The sequence below is a fragment of the Oxyura jamaicensis genome, chromosome 12 (assembly GCF_011077185.1).
Source record: "Oxyura jamaicensis isolate SHBP4307 breed ruddy duck chromosome 12, BPBGC_Ojam_1.0, whole genome shotgun sequence".
Classification (NCBI taxonomy): Eukaryota; Metazoa; Chordata; class Aves; order Anseriformes; family Anatidae; genus Oxyura; species Oxyura jamaicensis.
Window position 1 is genome coordinate 2,611,928 of NC_048904.1, and position 16,367 is coordinate 2,628,294.

The following is a 16,367-nucleotide window of genomic DNA, read 5'->3' on the forward strand; positions in this document are numbered from 1 at the left end:
CCCCCCTCCCCGCTCCGTCTCTCGACATTGCAAATTTGCTGGCATTTTGGAAGGAGAAGCAGCAAAAGCTACCTAGCGGCAGGAGCCGCAGCGAGCCCTGCTCGCTTGTCTGGGAGTCCAGTGTTGTTTTGAAGGGAGCTAACATGGCGACGGTGCCCGTCTATTGCATCTGTAGGCTGCCCTACGACGTAACCCGCTTCATGATTGAATGCGATGCCTGCAAGGACTGGTTTCACGGCAGGTAACACAAAGAGATCGGGCCTTTTCCCCCCTTTCGCCGCGATCCCCCCCTCTCGCTCGGTGCCTTTCGCCTCCTTTTCTCTCTCCAGGGCAGAGCGAGGGAGACGGTGCCTTTGGAGCCGCTGCCGTGTGCAGTTTTCCAACAGGCCTTTTTGGAGAGGAGGAGGAGGAGCCACTCTGCCCCCGTCTCTCTCTCGCTCTCTGTTGTATTTTTTTTGTTTTGTTTTGTAAATTTCGCTCAATTCTCCTCACAAAGCCCCCCCCCCCTTTCTCCCCGGGGCTCCGGTGTCATTGGGGTGGGGGGGCTATTGTGCTTTCCCCGGGGCGGGCAGCCGCCGAGCGGGGACCGCGCTCGCCCCGCCGCGGGGGCCGCTCCTGCGGGGACCGGAGCTCAGCGGGGGCCCTGCGGCTCCCCCCGGCCGCTCGCAGAAGCGGCTCGGAAGCGGCGGGGCGTCCCGGGGCTCGGCCGCCCTGTCAGCGGGCTCGGCCGCACGGAGCCGCGGGCCCCCGCGCGGGTTTTTTTTTTTTTCTCCCTCTCTCTTTTTTTTTTTTTTTTTTAAATTTTATTTTCTCTCTCTCCTCACCACCCCGTAGCACCGGGTGTTTCTGACAGGGCTGCTGCCATCGCCGCGCCGGCCTCTCGCCTTAACCCTTGGCGGGGCGAGCCGGGCGGCGGCGGGGCAGGGCGAGGGCTGAGGGAAGGGAGGTGTGTGTGTGTGTGTGTGTATGTGTATGTGTGTGTGTGTGTGTACGGGGGGGAACGCGGCGCCCCCGCCGCTGAGGGCTCCACACGCGCCCTGGCGGAGGGGAAGCGCGGCCACGCTGGCTCCGCCGCGCCGAGGGGGGAAGCCCCTCCGCAACCGGGGAGCGACGGCCCCGAGGCGGGGCGCGGCCGGGCGGGGAAGACCCCGGCGGGGGAGAGCCCGCCTCTCCGCCGGGCAGGGCCGGGCAGGGCGCCCCCGCCTCCGCGGGGACGAGCAGCGTCCCCCCAGCTCCCCCCCGGCTCCCCCCCGGTCCCTCCGCCGCCGTGTGGCGCCGAGCCCCGGCGGGCCCCGGACAATGGGCGCCCGCCTTTGAACGGCCCCGGCCGCCCCAACGGCCGCCCCTGAGGGCTGCAGCCCCTCCAAGGGGGCTTGTTTAGGGCGGACAAAGGCGGGCTGGGGCTCTCGCCCCGGTTCTCCCCTAAAGCATTGTCATGGAAAGCAAGCGCAGGCAGGCTTTGTGCGGGAGACAATGGCAGAGCGAGCGCGCTCGAGTTAACGCCGCTAAACTGAACTTCGGGAGGGTTTTCTTTTTTTTTTTCTTTTTTTTTTCTTTTTTTTTTTCCCCTTCTCTTTTCCCTCTGCCATGAGAGCAGTGGGGAAGTCGGCAGAGAGGCTGAGGAGCTGGGTGGCGGGGGGGGGGGGGGAGACAAGGGATGGGGAGAGACAGGGAGTCACGGTCAAAATTAAAATCCCGTCTGTCACAGGACGAGCGCTGGGCACGGGTGGTGGTCGGTGAGGTTAAATTGTGTTAAATTAAAGGTGTTGGGTACGTGCCTGGGGGCAGGGGGCACTGACCGCGGTCACGGGTAGCCGAGCAGGCCCCGTGCCAAGTGCAGTGTCCTGGGAACTGCCCCTGTGCGTGGAAAAGCTGGTGAAGAAACCTAGCGGTGGCACTCGGGATGGTGTGCCGCCAGTGGGTTAAAAAGCTGCTTATAAACGTGAAGTGAAAGGGAAATCGCAGTTCTATGCCCGTGTTGACAGTGCTGTGCTCTGCATTTGTGGTTCTGGACATCAGGCTCAAACAAGGCGCCCCAGCGTGCGATAACACCGAAGTACAGGTGAAACTGACTGAGAGGCTGAAGAGAAGCTTCAGTAGTTGTGCACTTGAAACTTGGGACGCTAAAGAACTTGATAAAAATGAAGACTTTAACACTTCATTGATTCCCGAAAACCTAAGCAGGACAAGGAGTTAAGCTGCCTCGATACAGTGGGTAATGTTGATTAAAACTGATGAAAAGGAATCAGTTGTAACTGACCAAGATGATGATCGTTAGCCACAAGGTAGCATCCAGAGATGTATTTTAATGTAAACAAAACTGAGGAGGAGGAGACTTCTGTTCGAGGGAAAACCTCAGATAGTTGTATTGGAGAAGTATGTTGACTGATTAAGTAGGAGACCCCTTGTATATGTGCCTATTTGATTTGCTTGGTATTACATGAACAAATACATATTCAACAACAAAAAATACGAATCAGGATTTAGTCATGTTGAATTGTCCTGTCTCTCTCCTAGTCTCACAAAGCACTGATAGTGTTAATGTTTACATGGATACTCTACTGCAACCAATCATGCTTATGCCTCCTTTTAACATGGCACACAGTGTGCAATTCAGAAAACAAATGTCGTTCCTATTTTGGTTTTGTGGAAAAAGATCAGGTGTTTTCCTGCTTCCTTTCTGGCACTAGTTTCCAAATATTTAAAGAAATATTTTTCACAGTTTCAGTTACACAGCAGTCACTGTCTCCCTGCAATCTAATGGTAGGTAGCATCTCTGTGGCAACTTCAGCAGTTCTGAGGGTAAGTTAAAGGTCCTAAATGTGAGTTAAACTTGTTTAATGCAATTAGAAGTTGGAAACAGGGAGATGGACCCACCACCACGTGACAGATGAGCGGTTTCCAGACCACCACAGCGTACTCAGCAGTTTGCTGACGTGCCATTGACTGCTGTCTGGAAATCACTGCTCTGTGATGTTTCCTCAAACAAGTGCCAGAGGGAGGGAGTCAGGGTTCTCAGGGGCTTTCAGATTTTACTCATCGGGGAAATTTTTATTAGTGAGGATTTCTCTTGTGAAGCGGTGTTTGATCTTTCTGTAGAATTCATTACTTAACTCTGAGAAGCTTCTAAGTGGTTGCTCATTGTTATATCTAAACTTCAGTGTGGCAGGGGAAGGCTGTACCTCAGAGCCTCCTCTGTTTCCTGGCTGCCTGTCATCACTCTAGTTTGGGCCTGTACACAGTGAAGTTACTGCGTTAGAGTACACTGCTGAATTGATATAGATGGCTGATAGGTTTCTTGTGAGAGACAAAGATTAGGCATCCCTGTTGATTCTGCGCATCAGTCGTCACTGGTAATCTTGCCCATGTGGTGGTGTTGATCTATAAAGAGAAAGAGGAAAGACTTTTTCGTCATTGGCTCTGTTCCCTTCCTGTGAATGCCTTCAGAGGCCCTTTGTTATGACTCCATATGTTACCCATCATCAGAGACCCTTAGACGCTGTTTATGAAGTGGATTGAACTAAGGAGCCACCGGTATGTTCACAGAGTGCTGTTTGACTTCTCATTAGATTGAGTTTCAATCGTTTCTGTGCTTTCTATGTGCCTGAGCAGCTCGAGACAAGCAGCTCCAAGCTCTGTCGAGAATAGAGATGATCTTACAGGCAAAAGGGAAAAAAATGCCACAGCAGACAGCAGGGTTGTCAGACTCCTCTGCTCGTGAAGACCGTACGTTCTTTGCCAAAGAAATGCATAGAGCTGGGACACTTTGACATGCTTACTCTTGGATTCCCAAGGAATCGTGCTTGTCCCTGCTGTTACTTTTCCTCCCCTGTGGTTAGTTAAGCTGGCAGAACGTTTCTGTAGCACAGCACTCGCGGGTTTTCCTGTTGCAGTGGTCATGGACTTGTCATCCTCTGTGAGACTGATGAGTGGAAATCTACTGAAGATACCACTAAGGTCAAACACAAAGTCTTATGGCCCGTATTTACAGGATTACAGTGGTCTGCAGCGGCCCTAGTCACTGAGTGCGCAGTCCGTTCTCACTAGGGATATTGCTGGGGACTACCTGAAAGTCTCGAATGAGGTATCGGACTCAAATGAGCGGATAAACTATTCAAGACTCGGACTTCTCTTTGTGGAGCTGACCTAGCTCGGACTTCTCTTTGTGGAGCTGACCTAACTCGGACTTCTCTTTGTGGAGCTACTAGCTGCAGTAAACCCAGCTCCCCAGTCCTGTGTTTGCTGTCCTCTGCATCCTCCTACTATGACCCCAAAACTGTTGTCTGGTATCTTCTGAAATGCCCCGGAAAATTAGATGGCAGCTGTGGCTTTCATAGTGCACAGAACCCACCTCTGACCAGCCAACTCAGCGTAACTTCAGGGTGCAAACTCGTTTCCCCATATTTGGCACAGGATAAAACTTGTGTAGTGCAGATATTGTACATGATGGTCATTTGGTGCTTTATGTGATGTATGCCATCTGATGTGGGTGTTTGGTCTAGTGAAATCCCTACACCCCAATTGCTTCTAATCCTTTGCTTTCTTGTAAAAGGCCAGCCTGGGTGCTCCATGCTTCCCTAGCTCCTGCATCTTTGCCGTAATGCACGTATGTTATGTCCCCACCTCTCGGGTGCCCTGCCTGGTGAGGAGTGCCAGGAGTCATCCTGCGTGTTATCCAGCAGCAGGACCGCGGGTACGAGCAGCAGCTGAGCGTCAGAGGTTCCCCCGGCTGTAAAGCCTGCTGGTGTGGGAGATGGCTGGTTGGGCCTGGGGAAGGCAAAGAAAGGAGAAGGAGGGAGCTGTAGCATGTGCTGATTGACAAAGAAGCTGAGAACCGGCAGGTTCCCGTGTAGCTCCTCTGCTACGTCATCTGCAGGCCCAGCCAGCCAAATTGCTTTGTGCAGGCAGTGCTGCACGCTACAAGTGTTTTCCAGGCCACGTACTGTGCAGGCATGCTTTAGGGTGGGAGAAGATAGTTCAGGGGCATGGTTTGGCAAAAGCATGTTCTGCCTCTGCCTTGTGAATGGCACCTTCTTGTCTACACCTTGGTGGTGATGTTGGTCATAATCTGCAAAGTTGCACGTGGTTTAGGAGCCGCCCGATTTAGGGACACCCTCTTCTCCTGTGCACCTTTGCTGCAGTTGAAAGCAGTTACGGTATTTTTGCAGACAGTTTGTGAATGCAAAATAATAACGGCAGGAAGATGTCATGTTAATAGCAAGCCTCTAACTACCAAACTCAGCTATTACAGGAGTTTGTAGAACCCAATATTCAAGGCAAGGAAAGTCTGTTTGTACAAGTTTGTTCAACTAAAAATCCATTGTGGGTTATTTGGTACAGCTGTAGGTGAAGGAAGGTAAGTTATTTATTTTCTCTGCAGTGGATATTTTGTTACCAGTATTTAAAACATGCACCTGTGGTCTTAGGGAGGGGTCCTACAATCACTGGATAAAAAAATAACAAGTATTTTTAATATTTATTTTTCTATTCCATGTAGATTTAAACTTTAAAACTTTCTGCCACAGGCATAGCTGAAGTAAATGGCTTCGTAAAATTATAAAAGGTTTAGTTAACTAAAAATTGTTAATGAAGTTACTGTATCAGCATAAAATTATGATGGGTTTTAATCATAGTGCCTTGATGCACAGAATGAACTCCATCTGGATTAAGAAATGCACTTGTCTGTTATATTGCTAAACTAAAAACACAGTGTTTGGGGAGATGTAATTCTCCTTCTGGAGTGTTCAGCATTGCCTCTTTTTTAAATAGGTCTAGTTTTGCATGGCAGTGTCTAGTTCTTCTCTTGTACATCTTTATCACTAGCTGTGGCCAAATTTGGGTAAATCTTAAAGATTAGGTTAATCCTTAAAATACCATGCAGTTCCCCTTAGTACTATAACAATGGCGGGAACTACTAACGTTAATTGTACCTTGCACAGAAAAGATTTAATTGAATACGAAGAATTTAGATAGAACAAGGTAAATAAGTTTTTTAGATAAATAAACAGTTAAAATTATTTCAAGTTGTTTCTAAAGAGTTTGTCAACATTATAGACTCAGTTATACTGAGAGGCTGCCCAGAGCAACTATCATGAATAAGCCATACTAATACCTGTTCTGGGATGTGTTTCCTGGATGATTTATGCCAGGAAAAAAAAATGACAGGTAGTTGAGAAGTGTTTTTATAGAGCCCATAAAGCATGCTAATTATTCTGGATAAACTGTCCATACAGGCAATTTAGTGGGAATTGTTTACTTTAGAAGGAAAATAACCTAAACAAACCAAAACACTTACTTAAAAATATATTTGCTCGTGTGGAACATGAAGAAGTTTTGAACTTACGATAAAGCTGTTAAAAGCCTTCTTCTGTTCAGGCTGAAATCAATGTCACTTTAATCTTCCCTTCAGTAACATAGTATCACTTGTTCTGTAAGTTGAAAGCAGTTCAGAGAACTTAAGACACTTCTGTCGGTTCAAATCCATTTAATATATATATATGTTTAAATGCATTTATTTAGAATATCCAGGACTGCATAGAGGTAGAAGTGTGTGGCACACTTGTCCCAGTACTCATGCCGAGTTTTTGTCTCGTACAATTGTGTGATCCCCCAGTGATTTTTAACAGCAACTTCCAGAGTACAGGGAGTCTGGCCAGGAGGTAAAGTGAGCCAGTTTTTGTGTTGCCAGTCAGTGTTGTGTTCTTGGTCCTTTGGCATGGCTAAGTAGACTACTCGTCTTACCTTTCCACATCCATTTGTGCTCTGAGAAAGAAACTGTGATTCCGAACAGAAAATATATAAGTTTTAGTATGCCGTCAAAATTTCATTTGACCTCAGAGAGTCTCGGGCCTTTGCAGTATCAATCACATCTGCAGGAACACTTCGCAACTATTTGTTAAAAGAATATACTCAATTTATATGGCAGATTTTCAAATACGTAGTTTGATCTTGCAGAGAAAATATGCTGGAGTGTCGAAAACTTGTATTTGCTGTAAATTAAAAGTACTGATTTCTAACCCCCCCCACATAAGTTTACATTTAAGTTGAGGTTCACCCTTAATTGTCTAAGGTGGAATTCTAACGCTGACATCCCCAAGAAAAGCACTTGATGCTGCACTCTCTTCGTAAACTATAGCTAGGCCAGTCTGTGTTTGGATTTGCATGCAAGAAGTGCATCAGCTTCCTCACTCAAGTATTTTCAAGTCTCCTGTCCTCTTCTGGAGCACTGCCTAAATAGCAAACTGTTTTTCAGTGGATGTTAATACAACACTTAGGTCTACAAAGCTGACTTGGAACGTCCTTTTCTTTTCTGATCAGTTCTTTGCTGTAGGACTCAGCATGACTGTTAGGTTTGCTGTAGGACTCAGCATGACCTATAGGTTTACAGTGCCTGGATGCCTTCTATTTAAACACGCTGGTTAGAAAACCCTGAGGTTTCAGTTTGAAACACCGTTTAACAGATGCACTTCGAGCCCAGTTGTGAAAAGCAACGATTAGTCCATTTTATGCAAATAGGAGTTTAGGTATAACGAGTGCCTAACTGGCCTGTACGTCGAGGTCTTGATGTGTCAGCTCAGAAATCACAGAACCTCAAATTAAAGAATGCTTCAGAAAATACAAGTTTCAGTAGCACCAGGTGTGGACAGTAACGTAGGAGCTGGCCTACAAATATGTTTTGTTCAACCATTATCTGACAGTAAGTATAGATCACGTAAGGGTGTTGTATATAAAGATTCTTGTAATTTCAGAGGAGTTTACAATTCTGCATGCAACGTGAGCCTTGATTAACTGACCCGCTGCTTTTTCCTTATTGCTGAATAGCTCTGCGATGAAGGAAATAGATAAAAATGTCATGAAAAAATGATCAAGGCAGTGTAGCTATGTATGGAGAAAAATTGGTGAGGAGAAAAAATGTTCCAGATGAATTATAAGACTCTCTAAACCCCATAATTTTCAAAAGCACCTTAATACATTTTCCTCTTTGTGATCAATATACATTTTCCAGTGAATGAGTGAACGTATCCAGCTAAGTTCATTTGATCATGTTATTTAAGCAGAGTTATCACAGTTGCGCAGTTCTCGTACACAGCTGCTGAACTGTTTGTTGGCTTTGTACAGAGATACCTGCCCCTGGACACTAGCAATAGGGGTGCAGAGCCCTTTGTCAACACAGGAGGTCCAGCTCTGCTACCTTTCTAGACATCACGTGGCAGATGGCGGTTCTGTGGCGTCCGTGAGATGAGGTGGAAGCCTTCGTCCTCCCCAACATGCCAGACACGTTCAGTACCACGGGGCCGGCTCAGCACCGTGGCCAGGCTGCGCGCCGCTCGGGGAGCTGTGGCAGGCAGGCACTGGGTTAACTAAGTGCTACGTGGCTCCTTGTCACGCTTGGAAGGGGTAAGTGGTAGGAAGGGAGGTTAGTCTAGGATGTGTTTGCTTCAGTTCTCAGATAACATAGCCACAGTGAAAACTAATGGTATTTTTATAGCCTGGATAGCTGTCTTGTGTATGACAGCCTGTAATAAAGCAAGCATGGGCTGCAGCGTAGGTACAGTTTGTACAATTGCACAAGGGCTCTGAGTATATACTTGGTGCCTGGAGCTGTGTGACTGCCGCAGGTTTAAAGCTAGCTCCGATCTGCCTCCAGGAATTTGGGTTACACTTTAGAGTTGCACCGTAGGCATATGCAGAGCATATGCAGCACTGCTGTGAGTCGTGCTCTGGGCAGGAGCAGTCTGCTGAGGCCCTCGGTCGCTGGCCTCCCATTAAGACAGTGTACTTTCACTTTCAAAAGCAAACGATCTTTTTGCTCGAAGCCTTATTAGCAACATTTTACAACACTTCCAAAACATGCAAGTTCTGTCACAGCAAATATAAAACCCCACTGGTGGTATTTTATTACAGCATGATTCCAACGAACAGAACTCCATTAGCTAAATGGCACCAACTTTCTAGTTGTTTTGACTTGTTTTCCTGTTCATCAGAAGTTCCGTATATCTAAAATGTCTTTTGGTTCCTCAAAACATTTGTATTAAAGTACGCTTGTGATACTAAAAGCAGGAGATACGGGTGCCCTGTAGACCTAGGTGCTTTTTTTGTGATGTAGGTGAGCTAACTGTTTGAAATCAACTGGATTTTTGACAGTAGCCATTTTATGACTTAGTCTGCAATGTGTGTGTATATTACAAAATCCCAGACTTGCCAAGTGATATAAATAGTAATTCCTTTCTAGATTTTTATTTGAAAACAATAAGACTGTGCACAATCTATTTAGGGCATCATCCACGATCTATCTGGGGGCATTAGCTAGCTGTTCATTGCGTTGAAATACCTTTCATATAGATCATATTGGCAAAAAGGTTTTACGTTCTCTATTCTTTTTTTTTTTTTTTTTTTTTTTCAGAAAATGAACCTGCTTTTAATTACTGTGTTAGGCAAATTATGTATAATTTTACTTGCAACAATATAAGTGCTAAATGTGAAAAATATTGTAGGCCTTAACTGACATCAGCTGCAGATCAGTGAGTATACTTCAAAACAAGGCTTCCTAAATTATGAACACGCACAGTTAGCCCAGTGCAATCTCAATGGCTAAATTCACTCTAATTCACTCTATTCTTTCCAGATACACTAATGAATACACAGGATTTATAAAACAATTGCCACTGCACCTGTGTTTCTGATGGAAATGTCATAATAACAGGAGATATTCTATTGCCTTTTTTTTTTCTTTGGTACTCTTCATAGCTGGAATTCCAGCAGGGGGTGGGAGGGATGGGGGTGGTTTACATCCAGCACATGAGGAGAGCATTTTCTCATGGTCTCAGGGAGTGAAAACTCCTTGTTGAGCTCCTGCTTTTTTTGAATTGATGTAAGAGGCTGAAGATGCCCAGCCGGAATAAGTGGAGTTCCTCTCCTCACTCCTTCTCAGGCAGATCCCTGGAAAAGATGAGTACCTCCTGCTGCTGCTCAGGCCACGACTTAGTGGTGTACTTGCAGTCCCAAGCAGATGTGAGGACAGTCACTTTCACTGTGGTTTCTATCTAAGAAGATATTCAGCTGTTTAATCCATTAGTTCTAGTAAGTAGTCAAGACAGGCCTAAAGTTAAGCAAGAATGTATTCTGACATGAAAAACCCAAATAATTTTAAAAAGAAAAATAGTTTTAAATTTTGTGTTTGCAGTTATTAATGTGATCCCTTAGAGCTATGTGAGAGCACTTGCAGTTATGGTTGCCTTTTTGTCTTTAATTAGTTGCTTATGGATTTAATTGCATTTTCCTCTTTTAGCAAAAAATAGAGTACATTTACCCTCAGGAAGAGCATTGTTCCTTAAAGTTTTTGTCTGGCAGAATCAAAGGATGTAACAAGTGAGGAAAAAAAGTGAGATATTTCTGCTGTGAATCATTAGTTGTGATTTTTTGTTAAACCTCCTTTCTTTGTTGTTAACATCTCAATGGTAAGTGGTGGAAATGTGAAAACTGGCAGGAACATTGTTCCTATGGCATATGTGCCATTCATTGGTCTGGAAAGACTGAATTTTATATGTCCAAATTAAAATGACTTAAAAAAAAACTAGTTAATACCCATTACTGAAGAAAAAAAAAAACACAACACAATCTTCTGTGTTCCTTTTGCAGTGACCTTATGTCTACATGGTGTGTGGACAGAATAGTAATTTCAGTTGACTAGCTGATGTCTTTGGTTTTTGTGGGATTTGCACATGTAGTATGAGTGATTGTAGTATGCATTTGTGATTGTTCATGCGTATAAAAATATACTCATTAAATGTGAGCCATGTGGTTATGATTTACCCTTTCAGCTCAGATCTTTATTATTACTAATATGGTGTAGAACAGTATCTCATTGTAAATTTCTAGCAGTGGGTACTGTAAAGTCTTCAGCATGCTGATGCCAGATACAACAAAGACTGCAAATGTTTTCCATTACGGTCTTGGTTGAACACAGAATAACGTGGGAGCACATGAAACAGCCAGTGATGGTTATTCAGGCATACAATGCAAATAGCCAGAGCCTGAGCGATATTTAGTCCCTTGTATTGAAATTTCATCAAAGTCTCTGGATCAGGGCAGGAGGGGGAAGTGAAAGGGTTTGGCCTTGTGTTGCTGTACGGCCTGTGTCTGAACAACAGGAGTATCTCCTGGGCCACAGTGCTGTCCATCTGTGACTTTTTTTCTCTCCATTTGTGATTATTAAATACACTTATATACAATTACAGCAGTTGCTAAGGAATGTAAAATTAGAAGTGTTATCTACTGTTTTTTTTTGTTTTGTTGTTGTTGTTTTGTTTTGGTTTGGTTTTTTAAAGCTAAGACTTTCAGTTTATTGTCTGGAATTGATTGGGAGGAGGATCACTTGAACATCCAGCTCCTTACAGACTTAGATACCTACTATAGGTATGGTGTATGAGCTCCTATCCCAGAAGTGTTTCTTGTGGAATTCAAGAAAGCTGTCACAGTGAGGAATCCTTCTGGATACCTGGATGAATGCTAAGTGAATTAAGGTTGGTAAAATTGTAGAGCTATTGAATATTTTTCCGTCAACACTTCAGGAACGTACGTCACAGAAGTACCATCCAAAGCAACAAGACCCACAGAATGACCAAGTAACCGAATGCTGCTTTCCCACTGTGTGTCATCTAGCTAGAGAAGAAGTCCGTGGGCAATCTATCAGCAGTTTCAACTCATTCATCCCTATCTTTTGCATATGAAACACTAAAGCCTGTAGTCTACATTTAGTTGCTGACTAGGGATTAATCATTCTAAAGACTTGCTTAATTTCTGGTCTGGAGACAAGGTCTTTCAGTTATGCTTTAATATTGGAAGTCATAAAAATGGTAGAGTGTTACAGAAGATCTGAGAAAGATGAGAACACCATTTCCTTACAGCTGAACACAGGACATTTGTTCTAAAATGGTAGGCTTGCTCTTGCTTAGATACCTGAGGTGATCTTGAAATGTTCAGACTTGTTCTGAGAAGATCCTATAAATTCACAGATTTTTAATGCCAAAATGGTGGTTGACTGTATTCTGTACTCTTACATAGAATATCAATCAACTTTTTTTACATCAAAACAGACGAGCTGAATTAAAGCACACTGACTCGTGAGAAAAAGTCAACAAATTCACTAGTGAGTTGTTACAATGGTTGATTGTTTCATTAATAAAAAAAATAAAAATCGCATGTATTTCCAATCTGTTTGCTTAGTTTCAGTTTCTAGATGTTGTTTCTTGCTGTTTGGTTAGTTGAGTCAAGCCCTCTTTCTCAGTCAGATTTTTCCATCAACACGTTGACATCCTCCTGTTAAGAGTCACCTTACTTCTTTAATTGTAAGATGTTACAGTTGTTCATTTGAGTTCTGCTGAGAAAGTCGTCGTGTTTCTTCTTGAGTCCAAGAAAAAAATGTTTAATTCCCGAGTTCTGTACAGAGAGCTTATTTTTGACTGTATTTCTATGAATGTTTTCACATATCATCCACTCAACAATAATGGTTCCCTTTTGCTTTTTATATGTGTGCAGTAACTTGCCAGTCATAACCAGCAAATATTTGTTAACTGCATTAAACTCATAAAGAAGCCAACTATGAGTTAACTAGGTATTTTTTAAACGATTAACTTCTGAAACGGGCTTTATACCTTTTGAAGTAAATCATGAATATTAGCAGAAGACTCTGAGTTTTTAGAAAGTAAAACCCTCTCTAATGTAGTGATCTAGCAATGATAAGTCAGTGTGAGTATTTAGGAAAATTTTAGTCACTTGCAAGTGTGGGTTTATGTTGCATTTAATCACAACTGCCGTGTCAGTGTACCATGGCTACAAGCTAATAGCTCTCAACAGGCGTCAGCTGTGGGGAACATTTCTTCATCAGTTCTGCAGGAGAGTTTCCTATCTGTCCGTCAGACCGAGCCAGCCTCGTGACTTTAAAGCCACACACCACCTCTCAGAAACAGTCTGTGTTTTTCAGGCACAAAGTATTGTGTTAGCTGGGGAAAATTATTTGCTGCTATGTATAAGGGTTCGCGTTCTCTAGTAATTCTATCCTAGTATGGAAGGGAAGGTAGAACTTTATGATAAAACTTCAGAATACAGCAGGATGTTAAGACAGCGTCTTTGGAAAATAATTTCTGAGCCTTGCAAAAAACATCTAGAACTGTGAGGGTGAGATGTCTGTAAAATATTTGATTAATTTGGAGGAGCCCTGCCTAAGCAATTCTCAGGGTTTCCAAAGGATTAGGAGAAATAATGCATTTGACTTCTTCAGAATGTGCTTTACTCAGAAAAGAAAGGCTGTTCAGAAGTTCCTTGCTTTCTGCATTAACTTTGTCTTCAACTTGTACTTCTTACACTTTACAAACTGTATCAGAAGTGGTAACACTTTTTCACCCACAGCTGTATTTCACCCCATGGCACTACTTACAGTTTCCTGTAGTTCTGCTCCCATGCTATTATTACCAAAAGCCACCTTACTAGTGGCATGGATATATTCACTGAAACTTACCCATTCCTTTCTTACTACCTGTAGCTGTGGCCTTAAAATGTCTTGTGGACTAAGTAACGAAAGCTGAGCACTACTGAGAGGCTCCCAGCGTAGATAAAACTAGTAACGAGGACTTGGTGACTAATGTGCTGCCCTTCGAGCGAGTATTGAACCTGTTGGCCAGCGTCATGCTGGAAGGAGCTGTGCTGTTGGAAGACATGGCCTTGGCATTTAGCTGACCACAGGCAGTCATTAGAGTGCTTTACGGTGATTTCACCAGGCTGGATTTTGTAATGCTAAATTCTGTAAATAAAAAATAAAAAGAATAAATAATTTGGGGGGCGGGGAGGGGACTGGCAGCTAGCTATACTTCTCTTTCTGCTCACCTTAGTTCTTCAGCATTTTCATTTCTGGTTGCAATGTACCCGATCTAGCTGAAATGCACAGTAAACTACAGGGCTACACTAATGTGCTGCAACTATCTATTGTGTTTTGTAGGATGACGGAGCATAAAGGTAGTCTGGATCTAAAGTTGCTGTGTAAATTATTATAGTCAGAACTCTGTGTGAAATACCTCACCAGTATGAAGACGTTTATATTTTCAGACATACTGGTTAAACACACAGATTAATGAAGAGGAAAAAGAGATGGGACGGCAAGATTTGGTTACTGGTTTTGCTCATTTCCTCCTGAATTTTTCTCAAACAAGTTAACCCATCTGTGGTCTAGTTTGGTGTAACTCTCATGCATGCAGTACAGAATGTAGCAGTGACAAATTGAAATTAAGCCAAGGCCATAATACTGATCCACCGTGTCTATAGGATGTAGTAACATCGAATCAGTTAACTTTAGAAAGTGGTTTGAACTCTTTGGTTGTCCTTTGCACGCCTCATTAATATTTTAAATGCAATATGTAACGCAATAATGAAAATGAGTAGCTTTTATCTGCAGGAGGAAGGGGAATGAAAGTTGTTCTGGAAGGCGCAGTCAGAACAGGACCAGGAATTTGTTGGGAAGATGTGATCGAAGTGCGGCTTGTGTTTGTTGGATTTCATTCCCGTGCGCCTGGCTGACCATTTGAGTTACTTCTGGTATGTAATTGTACAGGCACCACTGCAGCCATCTTTTTGCCCTTCTTTTTCCATGCATTGACTTCCACATTGTTGGAAGTATGTATCAATGATCTTCGTGATATTTAATTATACTCGGTGGAAGTCTGGTAAATTGTAATTGCACGGAGTCTTCCTCAGTGATTTAGTATCTTAAGAAAATTATTTCTTCAAGGCAGGACTTATATCTTGAACGTGCTGTGCTACTTTGCAGCTTGGCAGTGGTACAGCATAGCAGCTAAGGGACGATGCACCATGATTTTTCTGAGTGTGTGTCAGAATACCAGCTCTTGTGATATGTGCTGTTGTGAATAAACACATCTGTGTACAGCTTGCAGGTTCTAGAATGCTGCTATCGTAAACTTGAGTAATGTCATTTGATCACTCTCCTGTGTTTTTTTTTTTTTCTTGTATTTCATTTTTAGTTTCATTTTTTCTCAGCAGAAGTTACCTGATTTCCCTTCTTACATAACTCGGTTTCTGATCAGCTGTATTTCACTCCTGCGTAGTCACTGCTCACTGTAACTGAGAAAAAATCTGAGTTCATTCTCAGGTAATGTGAAGTGATGATAGTCTTGATTTTCAAGCTCAGTGTGACCCATTGTCCTTGCTGGGTGCTGTAGGTATTGCTCTAAAACAGGTGTTGGTTTCAAATTCACCTGTCGTGTTTGCAAGCTGTATTGGTCATGGAGTAGGAAAGAAAATGGGCACTAGTGGGGTGCTTCTGTGAGACATCCAACAGAAGTTGGGAGTTAAAATGTGTAGAGCAGTGCTGAGGAAGTCACGTAAAGCCCCGTGTTTCACCGAGCCTGTCCCTGGCAGTGTGCGCTGGTCCCGTTCACAAACCAGGGCAGCTCCTGAGTTGCACCAGCTGCCCGCAGTAGTCCCGGACAGGCAGAGCGCTGGGACGCCGCGGCTGCGTGTGCTTTGCTGGAAGTGCCCTGGAGTGGTCCTGCGAGGTCAGGCACTCGCTGCTTGGCCTGGGTCCATGGTGGTGTTGTGCTGAGCAGCCTCCTGTGAAGGAGTGCTTGTGATTTACAGAAGGGAAGGAGAGGGAGTGTAGAGGAACAAGCAGCCTGAAGATATAAATAAAGCTGTTACACTGTGTGTATAACTAATCTGCAAGATAACTGCCAGGCTGCTCACCAACTCTCCAACTACTTGAGTCCGATATACAATTTATATCACTTTTTATAGTACTGCTAGGTTTTTCCATTTTAAAAATGTATTGCTCTTGCTGAAATTAGATTACTTCAATGCTATTTGAAAAAATACTCAAACAGCTGTAGTAAGCAGCAATTGTAATTGTTCCTTTATGCTTCAAAAGTAAAGGACAGGAGGAAGTTACCAATTCAGCATGTTACTTGTAATTGGAGGTGTTGTTACATCTCGTGTTAAAGAAACGACGAGCCAAGCCTTGAAGTTTTTACCTCCTGAAGCCTCTGCCCTTTCCTGGGAGGCTTTCCTCAGGGAGGGGCTGACAGATTTTTGTTCGCTTGCTTTTGCTGCCGGCAGTGGTCCAACAGGAGGCAGAAGGAGCGGAGCTGTTTTGTGCTGCGGCAACAGCAAGTTTTCCGCTGCTTCCAAGTTGTTGCTACAAACGCTGCTCGGAATATTTCTTGTGCATTTTCACAGAGACAGAGGGTTGGCAAATGACGTTATAGAGAAAAGTAGATTTCAAGAAGGTGTGGTATGTGGAGCGTGTTTCTGAGCAGTGCTTACACTGACTCCATCAGTGAGCAGGAATGTGTCGTGTTTTCAGC

General features: G+C 44.0%; 1 protein-coding gene across 2 annotated transcripts in view; it reads left to right on the top strand.

Moving 5' to 3' along the window:
• The first annotated feature begins 6 nt into the window (after window positions 1–6).
• Window positions 7–16,367, top strand: part of PHF2 (PHD finger protein 2) — a 94,662-nt gene continuing 78,301 nt past the window's right edge. For both annotated transcript variants that reach the window (XM_035337931.1, XM_035337933.1), the window contains exon 1: window positions 7–241. In XM_035337931.1, the coding sequence (XP_035193822.1) occupies window positions 144–241 (98 nt within the window). In that variant the 5' untranslated portion in view covers window positions 7–143. The remainder of the gene's footprint in view (window positions 242–16,367) is intronic.